This window comes from Notolepis coatsorum, assembly GCF_963971535.1.
Source record: "Notolepis coatsorum genome assembly, chromosome: 5".
NCBI lineage: Eukaryota > Metazoa > Chordata > Actinopteri > Aulopiformes > Paralepididae > Notolepis > Notolepis coatsorum.
Genome location: NC_140169.1, coordinates 83,183,640 through 83,195,696, shown reverse-complemented (window position 1 = coordinate 83,195,696; position 12,057 = coordinate 83,183,640). Strand labels below are relative to the sequence as shown.

The 12,057-nt window shown below is 39.7% G+C and overlaps 1 protein-coding gene across 1 annotated transcript; it reads right to left on the bottom strand.

Moving 5' to 3' along the window:
- Positions 1-5,689: 5,689 nt before the first annotated feature.
- Positions 5,690-8,483, bottom strand: LOC311228249 (protein c-Fos; the record flags this gene model as incomplete). Its single annotated transcript, XM_084314156.1, has 4 exons — positions 5,690-6,400; positions 6,626-6,733; positions 7,506-7,724; positions 8,370-8,483. 4 exons carry the CDS (start codon positions 8,481-8,483, stop codon positions 5,690-5,692), a joined length of 1,152 nt encoding a protein of 383 aa, XP_084170282.1.
- Between the last annotated feature and the right edge of the window lie 3,574 nt (positions 8,484-12,057).

Below are 12,057 nucleotides of genomic sequence, written 5' to 3'. Positions count from 1 at the left end.
CTGCCTTGACAGGGCAGTATAGTTAGTGTACTGTATAGTGTTCTTAGTACAGAGTACTGTAGTGTTCTAGTTATCATTCTGCAAACATAGCCTGCTCTAAATGACAGATGGTGCCTCTGACATTCTGACTAACTCTTTCAATGAAAACACCATCTTGTTCCATGATACATCATAGAGCAAATACAGCTGCATTTCCATATGTAGGTATGTGCACTATTAACAGTATTGCCAGCTGTATAGCATGTAATGTGGATTGGTATTTTGGTTCCACATTGGCAGGACCCAATATACAGCACAACGTTTGTGAATTTTACATGTGCCAAGCGGATTGACAATTTTCAGATCATTTATACATTTTATTCTGTACTGTACATAGATACACTGTGTTATCCCAACGGTCACAATAGTTGCCGTCAACATGTTTGCTCATTCTATGACCACACTATACAAATTTGAGTAATTCAGCCAGGATGTAAACAGCTCTGGTCATGTGCACTGCACATATTGAGACCCTTTATTATTTCAATATTTGCTGGAAATACATTGATACATCATTCAGTAACATTTTCAGAGCCTTATAACAAACATTATTACACTATTGTGACCAGTGGGATTAAATGTGTAATATACATTACATTGTATGTACATGTTATAACATGCATGTATTTATTTTCTATATATATTTTCTATATATATATTTTCAATTTTAACATTGCCATAATGTTGGAGAGGGCAACACAACGTTTTTGTAAGATAAATAGATGTATACTCTTTGAACAGAAATAAATATAAAGAGTTTGAAGTTGTAACACAATGTTTTTGTAAGATAAATAGTTTCGATGAAGAACAAAACCTCCTAAATGCATACAAAAAAAGGGGAAAACTTCATATCTGCACTTTGCGAGGCACTAATACCTGGTCGGTATTGTTAACATACGTGTAATATAGTCCAAAAACAGTGTATACAGTGTTTACAGTGTTATTGTACATTGCTAACATACAGATTATATATGTATACTCTTTGAATAGAAAAAAATAAAAGAGTTGTTTGAAGTTGATATAATGTGCTTGTGTAGTTATTTTTCTGTTAACTTATTCACATGGATTTTAAAACTGAACCTTAAGTTATAGTAACTGCAAATATTTGAGTTGATTAACTTAAAAATTTGAGTTGATTAACTTAAAAGAAATGAGGCATTAGATTACATCAATGTCTTTGAGTTCTGTTAACTTAATCACATGGATTTAAGGTTGAACCTTAAGTCACAGTAACTGAACATATTTGAGTTTCCTCCACTTGAGAACCTTAAGTCACAGTAACTGAACATATTTGAACTGCCTTAACTGAGAACTGTAAGTCACAGTAACTGAACATATTTGAGTTGACACCACTTGAGAACCTTAAGTCACAGTAACTGAACATATTTGAACTGCCTTAACTGAGAACTGTAAGTCACAGTAACTGAACATATTTGAGTTGACACCACTTGAGAACCTTAAGTCACAGTAACTGAATATATTTGAATTGCCTTAACTGAGAACTGTAAGTCACAGTAACTGAACATATTTGAGGTGACTCCACTAGAGAACCTTAAGTCACAGTAACTGAACATATTTGAACTGCCTTAACTGAGAACTGTAAGTCACAGTAACTGAATATATTTGAGTTGCCTCCACTAGAGAACCTTAAGTCACAGTAACTGAACATATTTGAATTGCCTTAACTGAGAACTGTAAGTCACAGTAACTGAACATATTTGAGGTGACTCCACTAGAGAACCTTAAGTCACAGTAACTGAACATATTTGAACTGCCTTAACTGAGAACTGTAAGTCACAGTAACTGAACATATTTGAGTTGACTCCACTTGAGAACTGTAAGTCAGAGTAACTGACCATATTTTATTTGACTTAACTGAGAACCTTAAGTCACAGTAACAGACCATATTGAGTTGCCTTAACTGAGAATTGTAAGTCTTAGCCAACTGAAAACATTTGAGTTGATCAACTTAAAAAATTTGAGGCATGGGATTACGTCAATTTTTTTAAGTTCTGGAAACTTATTCGGGTTTACAGTGTGTATATTTGAGGTATATTATGTGCACCAATACTGTATACTTCATCAGAGCATATATTTAGCATTTAGCATTTTTTGATTATATATTAGATTCGATTTAGACTTTTGGATTATTAGATTATATATTGCATATTTTTAGCATTTTGTTTTTCTTTAGATTATTAGATTAGATTTGGATGATTAGATTATATATTATTTGTAACTATATTTATAGGGCAAAATAACTGAGAGGGCATACATACCCTCATCTCATTATATTGTATATTGTTTACACTGCCTTTTTATTCCATTTTTATTTTTACTTCTTCACTGTACTATAACTAAGTATGTCTCCTACTACCTGTACCTCCCCTCCCCCCTCCACCATGCTGCTATGATACCGAATTTCCCCAAGGGGATCAATAAAGGAATATCTTATCGTAATCTTATCTTATATGTGTTTAATCAAAGCAACTATGGAAGATTCTCGGGGGTGCTATGGCCACCCTAGGGTGATATAGCAGAGACAGGAAGTAAACGAGATGTGGAACTCCCTGGCTACTTCCATCACCAGCTCTGGGGAAATAAACAGACAAGGGACTCTACTAAATGAATGGAGTGAGATGTAAAATTGCTTATACCAGTAAAGGTAGAGGATGGAGCAACAGATTTGCCATGTTTAGGGTCATATTGACATTTTAAACTCTGAATGTCATTCAACGGATATTTTTTGTTATGTTTTAGATGGATAGTGATGATGTATTCCACCTTTTCTGATGATTTACAAACAACAAGGGTAAGCTATAGGCTAACGATTATGAAAATGTTTACATCAAAATTAGAAAAAAAATTCATTTACGATAGGCCTATTGAAATTGACATTCCTGATATTCAAGCAGTTGATTGGTATTCAGCACAAGTCAGTTTTGCTAATGATGTGAATGACGTGTGTTGAGTTTTTAGTGAGGACATCGCCTCCCGTTCATTTTCCCGCCTGTCTTTCCTCCTCCTGTATCCAGCCTCTTTGGTTACAGCACCTATAGCTATGACATCCTCAAGCTCCACTCTAAGACCTTGGAAGGGCTCAACCCAGGACTCTAGACTAAGATCTCAGTAGTATGTTTTGTTTTGTTTTGCTGCTCAGTAGCATTCAGTATTAGGGACCTTAATTGCAAACTCTTCCTTTTATGTTCTTTATTTTCTGCAACGACATTATAAGTGAAGTCATTAAAGAAAATAAATATGGCGCTAGATAAATAACACAGGGGAGCTCCTCTTTCACTGTTGGACTGGACGACCGCTTCACTCTCCATGGGACCTGACATTCTATGAGTGATGATGATCATTAGAGTATGTTTGACTGGGGTATATCGTGTACACTAACAATGGCTTTTCTCACCAAATTAGCCTTAATTAATCAGTGTATTTCTCTTTAAATGGTTGACATTATAATCATTGGGTGCAATTAGCCTAATATTAGGCAAGCGTGTTTCACACGTATTCATTCACAACTCAGCCCTGTGTGGAACCCAAGCCGCTCTGTTGTTTTAGGCCCATGTAAACAGCTGTCCCCGTTCAACCCATGAGGAGTGGGTTCCACCCATGGCTGGTGGAAAAAGAGCCCACACGCATGTGAAGTTCATAACATTATTTCATAATGACATTTACACCCAATTAAGCCCCAATCCAAGATGTAACATTATTAAACGTGTCTCCATTCCTGTTTTGGCACGGTGGTGTAGTGGTTAACATTGTTGCCTCACAGCTAGAAGGTCCAGGGTTTGATTCCAGCTTGGGGACCCAGGTCTGCATCCCCTTAACAATTGTGTGTATTGAGCCGTACTGTATTGTACCCATTCTGCAATCTGTTAAATAAAGTTTTCATTCATTCATTCATGCATTCATTCATTCATTCATTCATTCATTCATTCATTCATTCATTCATTCATTCATTCATTCATTATTTGCTTTCCAACACACAAAATGATGTGTTTTGCACTCGTTCCACTTCCACTAATAGGTTAAACTTAGCATTGGATATGGGGGGAAGGAACCTATAGCTTTGGTCGAGCTATTAATTTTCTTTGCTTGTCATTCAACATGTAGTGCAGCGCCCTCTACTGATGACAAGGCAAAGAGCAGAGCTCGCACTAGTGCACCTCTGTCCAGCTATGCTTAGTGCCACTGTTCACTTTTTGGATAATTATTACACAATTGCCCCGGTTCAACAGCATTGTAAATGTAAATATAATTAATAAAATGTATTCATTGTAGCACTCATAGCTGATATTGTCGCCGAACAAGTTTTAAAATAGGGCGAGGAACATGTGCAGCAATGGTAAACCTTACAAAAACAGCATTTTTAAGAGTATTACTATAATTGGATTTGGCGAAACGAAATTGAGTGTTCACGTGACGCCTGCTCTGTAAATTGTGAGAAGGCTTTGTTTGTTTTGTTTCTCACAAATCCACAACACCGGAGCCGCTGTCTTTTTCCGGGAAAATCTTCCAACTCGAAATTTGACACTGTATCCATGGAGACAAAACAACTGCACTTTCCATATATGGTCAGGGAAGTGATTGCGTAAGTGCCGACACGTCTTGACGTAACGCAGTGCATGGCCTGTGCTGTGCAATCAGATTCTCTTCTCTTGGACCGTGCGAGCGACCGTTGGAAAGATGAACTATAAATAAATTATTAACTTGATCTAGCCTAGTTCTTACTCCCACTCCTTAAAAAATGATGCAATCTCTGGTGACTTCAGTTTATACATTTCTATGTGTAAAGAATCACAAGTTGACATCTGCAGGGTTTAAAAATCCACCAAACCAAGGAGGCGAAAGGGCAAATACTGAAAATACACAAATAAATAAACGGCTTGCTAGCTGTTTATTTACTGTACGTGTGTTGCTTAAAAACAGCAACATGCAAGACCGAAATGCACTTAACAATGATAACAGTAAACCATAGTGTATGGTCGATATCTCTTTATTTTCAGTGTATATATATATATATATATATATATACTGTATATATTTATTGTTTTGCATCTGACCAACGAGTCATCATAAGTTCGTAAGTAAAAAAATAAACTATGTCATAAAATACATCTTGATAAAATACATGACGTGATGTTTTCATGGAAAACTTGAAAAGAAATGTCACATCAGCAGACGGTAAAAATGTCACAGTAAAATGTCACACGTAAAGCTACACATTAGTAAAACTGTTATTTTCACTTGTTACAACACAACCTGTTAACAGTACTATTCACGGCCTATAGTTTCACAGTACATGTAGGGATGGAAGATACTAGAAGGTACAACCTCTTTGATCTGAATGGTTCATATTTGCATGCATGTTTAATACCAGGACAAAATCCCATTCCAGAGAATGAACTTGTTGCCATTTGCACCATAGGCGTGGAAGAAGTCACCCCTTAATAAAAGTCACAGAACACTTGTTCATCTACACAAACCTTAGGTGTTGAGGTTTTATACAACATTGAAACTTGTAACACTATACAAAACAGTATTGGAGAAAGAGAGACCATAGAGCTTGCTGGCTGGCTATAATAAACCCATTTATACATTTATGTCCAAACAGTTGCATATATAAGTAACATCTTCTCGTTCACAAGGCCAGAAGTGTGGGAGAATTAAGACTATCTTTTGTGAACTCCGAGCCGGCGCTCAGGCCCCCCTTAGTGAGGCCCTCGCAGGCCTCCGCCAGGGAGTCCAGCTCGGAGTAGTTGAAGGAAAACACAGAGCGATAGTTGCTACACGTGGGGCTGGAAGACACCGCTGAGGCGCTCAGAGGTTCCAGGTCGTTGGCCACTGACTTGTACAGGGTCTCCCAGTCCGAGAGACAGAAGGGGCCACTGCTGAGGTCTATGTCGGGGACCGAGGCGGCCGCCTCCGAGGCCACCGCCATCTCCAAGCTGGGCACCAGGTCGTCGAGATCGTCCTTCAGGTCCTCCAGAGGGTCCTCTTCGGCACTTGAACACAGCAGGATGTTTGAGTTCCCCAAAATGGCTGCCGCAGAGATGCAAGGGGTGACGTCCATGGTGTCTGGAGCGATGGGGCTCTCCACTGTCGCCATGATGACGCTCTCTGGAAGTCTGCCGCTCTCTTCCAACATGGAGAGCAGCTGTGGAGAGGACGGCGGGTCCTGTAGCATGACGTCGACGTACTCTTCTTCTTCACCACCACCGTCGTCGTTATTAGGTCGTTTGCAGTTTGGTTCGTGGGAGGCTAGGATCTGTTCGAGCCTCTCTTTCTCTGTCAGCAGCTCAGCTATCTCGGTCTGGAGAGCTGCCTTGTCCTCCTCAAGCGTGTCTGTTTCCTGTGCACAACATGATGGAAAGGAAGAGCTGGCATAAGGAGACATGAAAAGGAATGCTGCCCCACATCCTGTTCTGTAACCTTCTCTGCTAAGATCCTATGATGATAGATGCACAATGTAACATGTCATTTAACGCCACCAGGTTAAATAGTTTGGATTAAGGGGTATTATAGGCGGTGTGTGTGTGTAACTATTCTGTGTTATTTCACAAAACAGGATACTTACAGCTTGTAGAGTGTCAGTGAGTTCCCTCCGTCTATTGCGACACTTGGCTGCAGCGATTTTGTTCCTCTCCCTCCTGACCCTCTTCCTATCATCCTCCTCTTTAGAAGGCTAAAAATCAATCACAAAAAAAGAAAGATATTTAAATGCGCATCCTGGAGAATCTTGCTGCCTCACCGCATTCGTACCTTGGCTCTAAAAACCAGTTCACTCGCCAAAAAAATAATCATCCTTTCGTTGCAGTATTCTGAAAATGGAGCTGGGCGATGCAGACTTGATTGCAATTCAGGCGCATGCGCGCCAGAGACCTTCTACAGTGCGTGCGTAAAATGCTGCACCACTGGCACAGGCTACCTATAGTCGGTTACGTGAACGCGCACTCTGTGTGTTTTCTCTATTTATTTATTTATTTATTTATTTATTTATTTATTTATTTATATATTTATATATATATTTATTTATATATTTATTTATTTATTTATTTATTTATTTATTTATTTATTTATTTATTTATTTATTTATTTATTTATTTATTTATTTATTTATTTATTTATTTATTTATTTATTTATTTATTTATTTATTTATTTGTTTATTTATTTATTATTTATTCATTCATTTATTCATTTATTTATTTATTTATTTATTTATTTATTTATTTATTTATTTATTTATTTATTTATTTATTTATTTATTTATTTATTTATTTATTTATTTATTTATTTATTTATTTATTTATTTATTTATTTATTTATTTATTTATTTATTTATTTATTTATTTATTTATTTATTTATTTATTTATTTATTTATTTATTTGTTTATTTATTTATTCATTCATTCATTCAAGTCAATATTTAAGATACCAGAAGATCCGTGTGTAATACCTGGTCTTTCTGTCCTTTCCTGTTGGAGGACTTGTTGGCCCCCGCCGGGGGAGGCGAGTGGACCGGCCCGCTGGCTCTGGTCGGCTCGGCGCGGCCCAGGGAGGGGGAGACAGATGTGATGATTGTCGGCTGCACCATCCACTTCAGATCCGGGGACGTGGAGATGGCGGTCACAGTCGGAACAAAGAGGTCTGGTGGCGGTGTACCTGTTTCAGCATCCTGTAAAACCATACATCACATCACACGCATTCATCCAGTCAGACACAAAATGACGCTAATAATCTGATCAATATCATTAACGATCGCGATTTACGCGGTTGACCTGAATGTGCGAAACGCAGCGTAAAAATCACTATAGCTATATATAAGATATGAAAAATATAAACAAACAAATAAATAATCAATAATGCACTGTTCATGAAGAATTGCCTTGGATAATCATGTCACAAACTCCTCCTCCTCCTCCTCCTCCTCATCATCATCATCATCATCACCACCACCCTCCTCATCCTTGCCTATAGGTCATCATCACCAAGATAAACACCTGTAAATGATCGATGTAACACAGGCTTCCTCGACATTAACACTGCAGCCCGCCCAAATTGCTGTTTTACATATAATATGGGCCCCAGTTTGTGCGTATATATTTTCTATCAATGGAGTCACGAGCAAATTATTCTGTCAAGGAATTTATCTGGCAAAATCCGAGTCACGAATTTAACAAATATCTTAAGTATAAAGAGTATAGACATTAAAGGGCATGCATTGGTATTAGTATTAGCATTCATATAAGTTCCAATATTTACCGTTACATGCATAATATTTTGTGTTTCATAGAAAGTAACATAACATATATATCTATACCTTGGAGCTGTCCATTGACGAGGCGCTACACAGCGAGTCGGGGCTGCACGCCGGGGGGTCCCCGCTACAGCTGGACGACGACGAGTCATATTCAGGGATGGAGTCTGGATGCATGTCGTTGTCTTCAAATATATATCACCACAGCATAAAAGATGGATTTTTCTCTTTTTCTTTTTGCAAGTAGACCTGCTGTAACACCTGTATCACCCTCCTCTGTATCCCATTTGCCGGGTTCGTATACGGTAGCTGTGCAGATAGTGGAGATCGAGGCCCGCCTTTTATAGTGAGCCGGGATTTTATGAATGAAATCTGTGTGGCGACTGAACGAGACCGAACCATCTCAGGAGAGGGGGGGGGGGTTAATACGGGGACATGAGCGCGCAGGTGTTTTCCACATTTAGCACTCGTCGTGGTGCCAGAATACTTTTGAACAGAACCGACTGCAGTGCAATTTGAAATGGATGTCTTTATTTTAATATGATCAAATATCAAACCTGCATACTTTGAGCCCCCCCCCCCCCCCCCCCCCCCAGGAAAGCAGTGCCCGCCCGCCGGCGCCACCATATGAATGAACGACGTCACGTCATACAACCATAGCATGTATGTGAGTGTGTGTGTGTGTGACCGCATCTGCATCATCATCATCACCCTGTAGCCTACATTACGTTCCCTTTGTGTAATAGTGTCATAATATAGACATATCACGTTTCGTCGTTGATAGCGTGTGTGTGCCGCCGGTTCGTTCTTCTCATCATCACACTGGGAATTGCATTGTTGTAAATGACTGCGGTTGTTGTCGCCCAGTGAATCTTTAATCACTGTCTATATATAATCTGTCGACCTTGTTCTGTCGTTTCAGCAACTCGCTCCTATATCTCGCAGTTTGTACTAAAACACCAGCCGTTCCCATCACTGTCTGTCATTGTTTCGTCTATAGGGCTAGGGGCCACCGTTTCTGATATCATGTTGTTGTGTGCTGCCTGATTGTTCATTTCCACGAGAAACACTATACACAATTAAATAATCAAATCCACGTTTCAAACTTCTTTGTATGCGTACATTTCACCATAGTGCAATTATTTATAGACCATCGTATGCCATCCATATGATATTTATACCACCACCACCTGTATCCTCCGCATATGAATATAGGGGGGTACAGCAACAGAACTGTCGCTGGTAGTAAGCAGCCAATCACAGAGAAGACACGTCGAACCATATATGGTATGTCCGGTTCACATAGGTTCTCAACTCGGCAGCGCAGCGCTTTACAACAAAGTGGTCCCACTCAAACACTCAAACACACACACACACGCACACACACACACACACACCGAGGTGTGCGCTCAAACAATGCCCGTCATTCATTGGCATCGATAATGGCGTCATAATGGTGTATTGTATTGTTATAGGACGACCCGACGAATCGTTCCACAATTTCTTGACTCGACTGTTATTAGGGTCTCTGCCTGGGTAACAGTAGGCTACTGTATATTTGCATATCATATGTCACAAATGTAACAGTACTAATACCTGTATGTCATGTATGTCCCTATGCCATAAATGTCATGTATGTTGTATATGTCATAAATAAATGTTGTGTATGTCACTATGAATTGAAAATGGGGATGTAAACGAGACGAACGTCTTTCTCTGGTCTGCATCCCCTTAACAATTGTGTGTATTGAGCCGTACTGTATTGTACCCATTCTGCAATCTGTTAAATAAAGTTTTCATTCATTCATTCATTCATTCATTCATTCATTCATTCATTCATTCATTCATTCGTTCATTCCTCCAACATGCATGTGTGTGTGTGTGTCTGTGTGTGTGTGACCTTGTGTGTGTGTGTGTGTGTGTCTGTGTGTGTGTGACCTTGTGTGTGTGTGTGTGTGTGTGTGTGTGTGTGTGTGTGTGTGTGTGCGTGTGTGCGTGCGTGTGTGTGTGTGCGTGTGCGTGCGTGTGTGTGCGTGTGTGTGTGTGTGTGTGTGTGTGTGTGTGTGTGTGTGTGTGTGTGTGTGTGTGTGTGTGTGTGTGTGTATATATAGCTTCCAGATGACCTCAAAACTCCTCTGAACTAAGTGAAAGTGATGGCAAGTGAAAAGCGGGGGGGGGGGGTCTCCCACCCTCCTCAGAAAGAGGGGCTGCGCCCCCCGGCTCTCAGTCTCTTCCCGGCAGGCAGGCCGTCCCACCCCCCCTTTGTTGCTTTACTGGCACACAGCATTAGGTGGTCCCCGCTCATTCAGTCGCATGAGAGTGCGAAGGTCGGACATAATTAAGACCCCCTTCACCTCGGTTCAAAGGGAGCGATGCCACTTGAATGTGGGAAAGACATAATAGAGGGTCTATTTTTGGTCTAGATGACATCAGTCCTAATATATGTATGCAAATTGGGCTGAGAGGCTCGCGATCATTCAGACTGGCGTTTCACGGGTGATGCTATGCTATGCGATGCTTCCCCCCCCCCCTCTTTAATAATACGTCATATCAAAATCTTACAGCATAGGCATGTATAGGCATTACTGAATGAGTGGCAACTATAATTCAACAGCCACACACAACCAGATCACATGCGTGACGACCATGCTTGTTGTAAAACTTCGTTTATATGCTATAGTTCAGCACGTGATTATTTGCAAATAAAAGTCACTGAAATACATTGCGTGGCACACTGCTCTCTCTCTCTCTCACCAGCCCCACAGCGGCTTCTGGTGTCCCGTTCCACGGTGCACACTGCACAGAGAGCGCGCTATGCAACGCGCAAGCGTCACTGACGCGAAGGGGTGGGGCGTTACCAGGACAACGAAGAATGTTCAACAAAACATGAGCGCGGGAACAAGTTATTATCCCACTATATCGAGCCTCTGAGAAAGCTGAGATGGCAAATTTGTCCAACGACCCAGAACTCCACTTTCGGCATAATAAAACAGGTTTACTGCAAAGCAAGCAAGCTGAAAATGCCCCCCTTTCCTGACTTTATGGTTTTATATTTATTATTTATTTTATGATTAGTGATGCAAGGAAAAAAAGAAAAAAAAAAAGGATGAATCCTAAGGATGATCACAATAATGTCCTAATAACCTAATCACCATTGTGCAAATTTGATTTATTTAGTGTTATTTTAGTTTTATTTCCTCAAAGAAATATACTGTAACTTGCATCAATCTGATATACTCACTATACGACCTCAACAAGAAGGCCCTGGGTTTGAACCCCGGCAGGAGGCCTTTCTGTTTGCATGTTTTCCCTGTGTTTGCGTGGGTTTTCTCTGGGTACTCCGGTTTCCTCCCACATCAAAAGATGAAAACCAACTCTGGCACATTTACATTGATGTGGAAACTGGAAACGTTGATATACACTGTCCCTGGGTAAAAAAAAAATAAAACTTTAAAAAACTTAAATGATAATCTATAGGCCTATGAATTTGAATCATGAATATTTAGGATATCAGCTTGAAAAGGTGAGCAAACTTTCACAAATAAAAAAGGTGGGCAAACTCTTATTCACAAATGGGGGTAAACATGTACCCTCCATATAGCTACATCCCTGAAATGAACTTTCAGCAAGTAAATGTGAAAACAGCCTTCTAGTGTCAAACTCTACATGCATCATTCTACACGGTGAAGCTAAAAACGTTCAACTGTAGGGAACGAGAAGCAAAGCACATTTCTGAGTTTAAATGTTATTG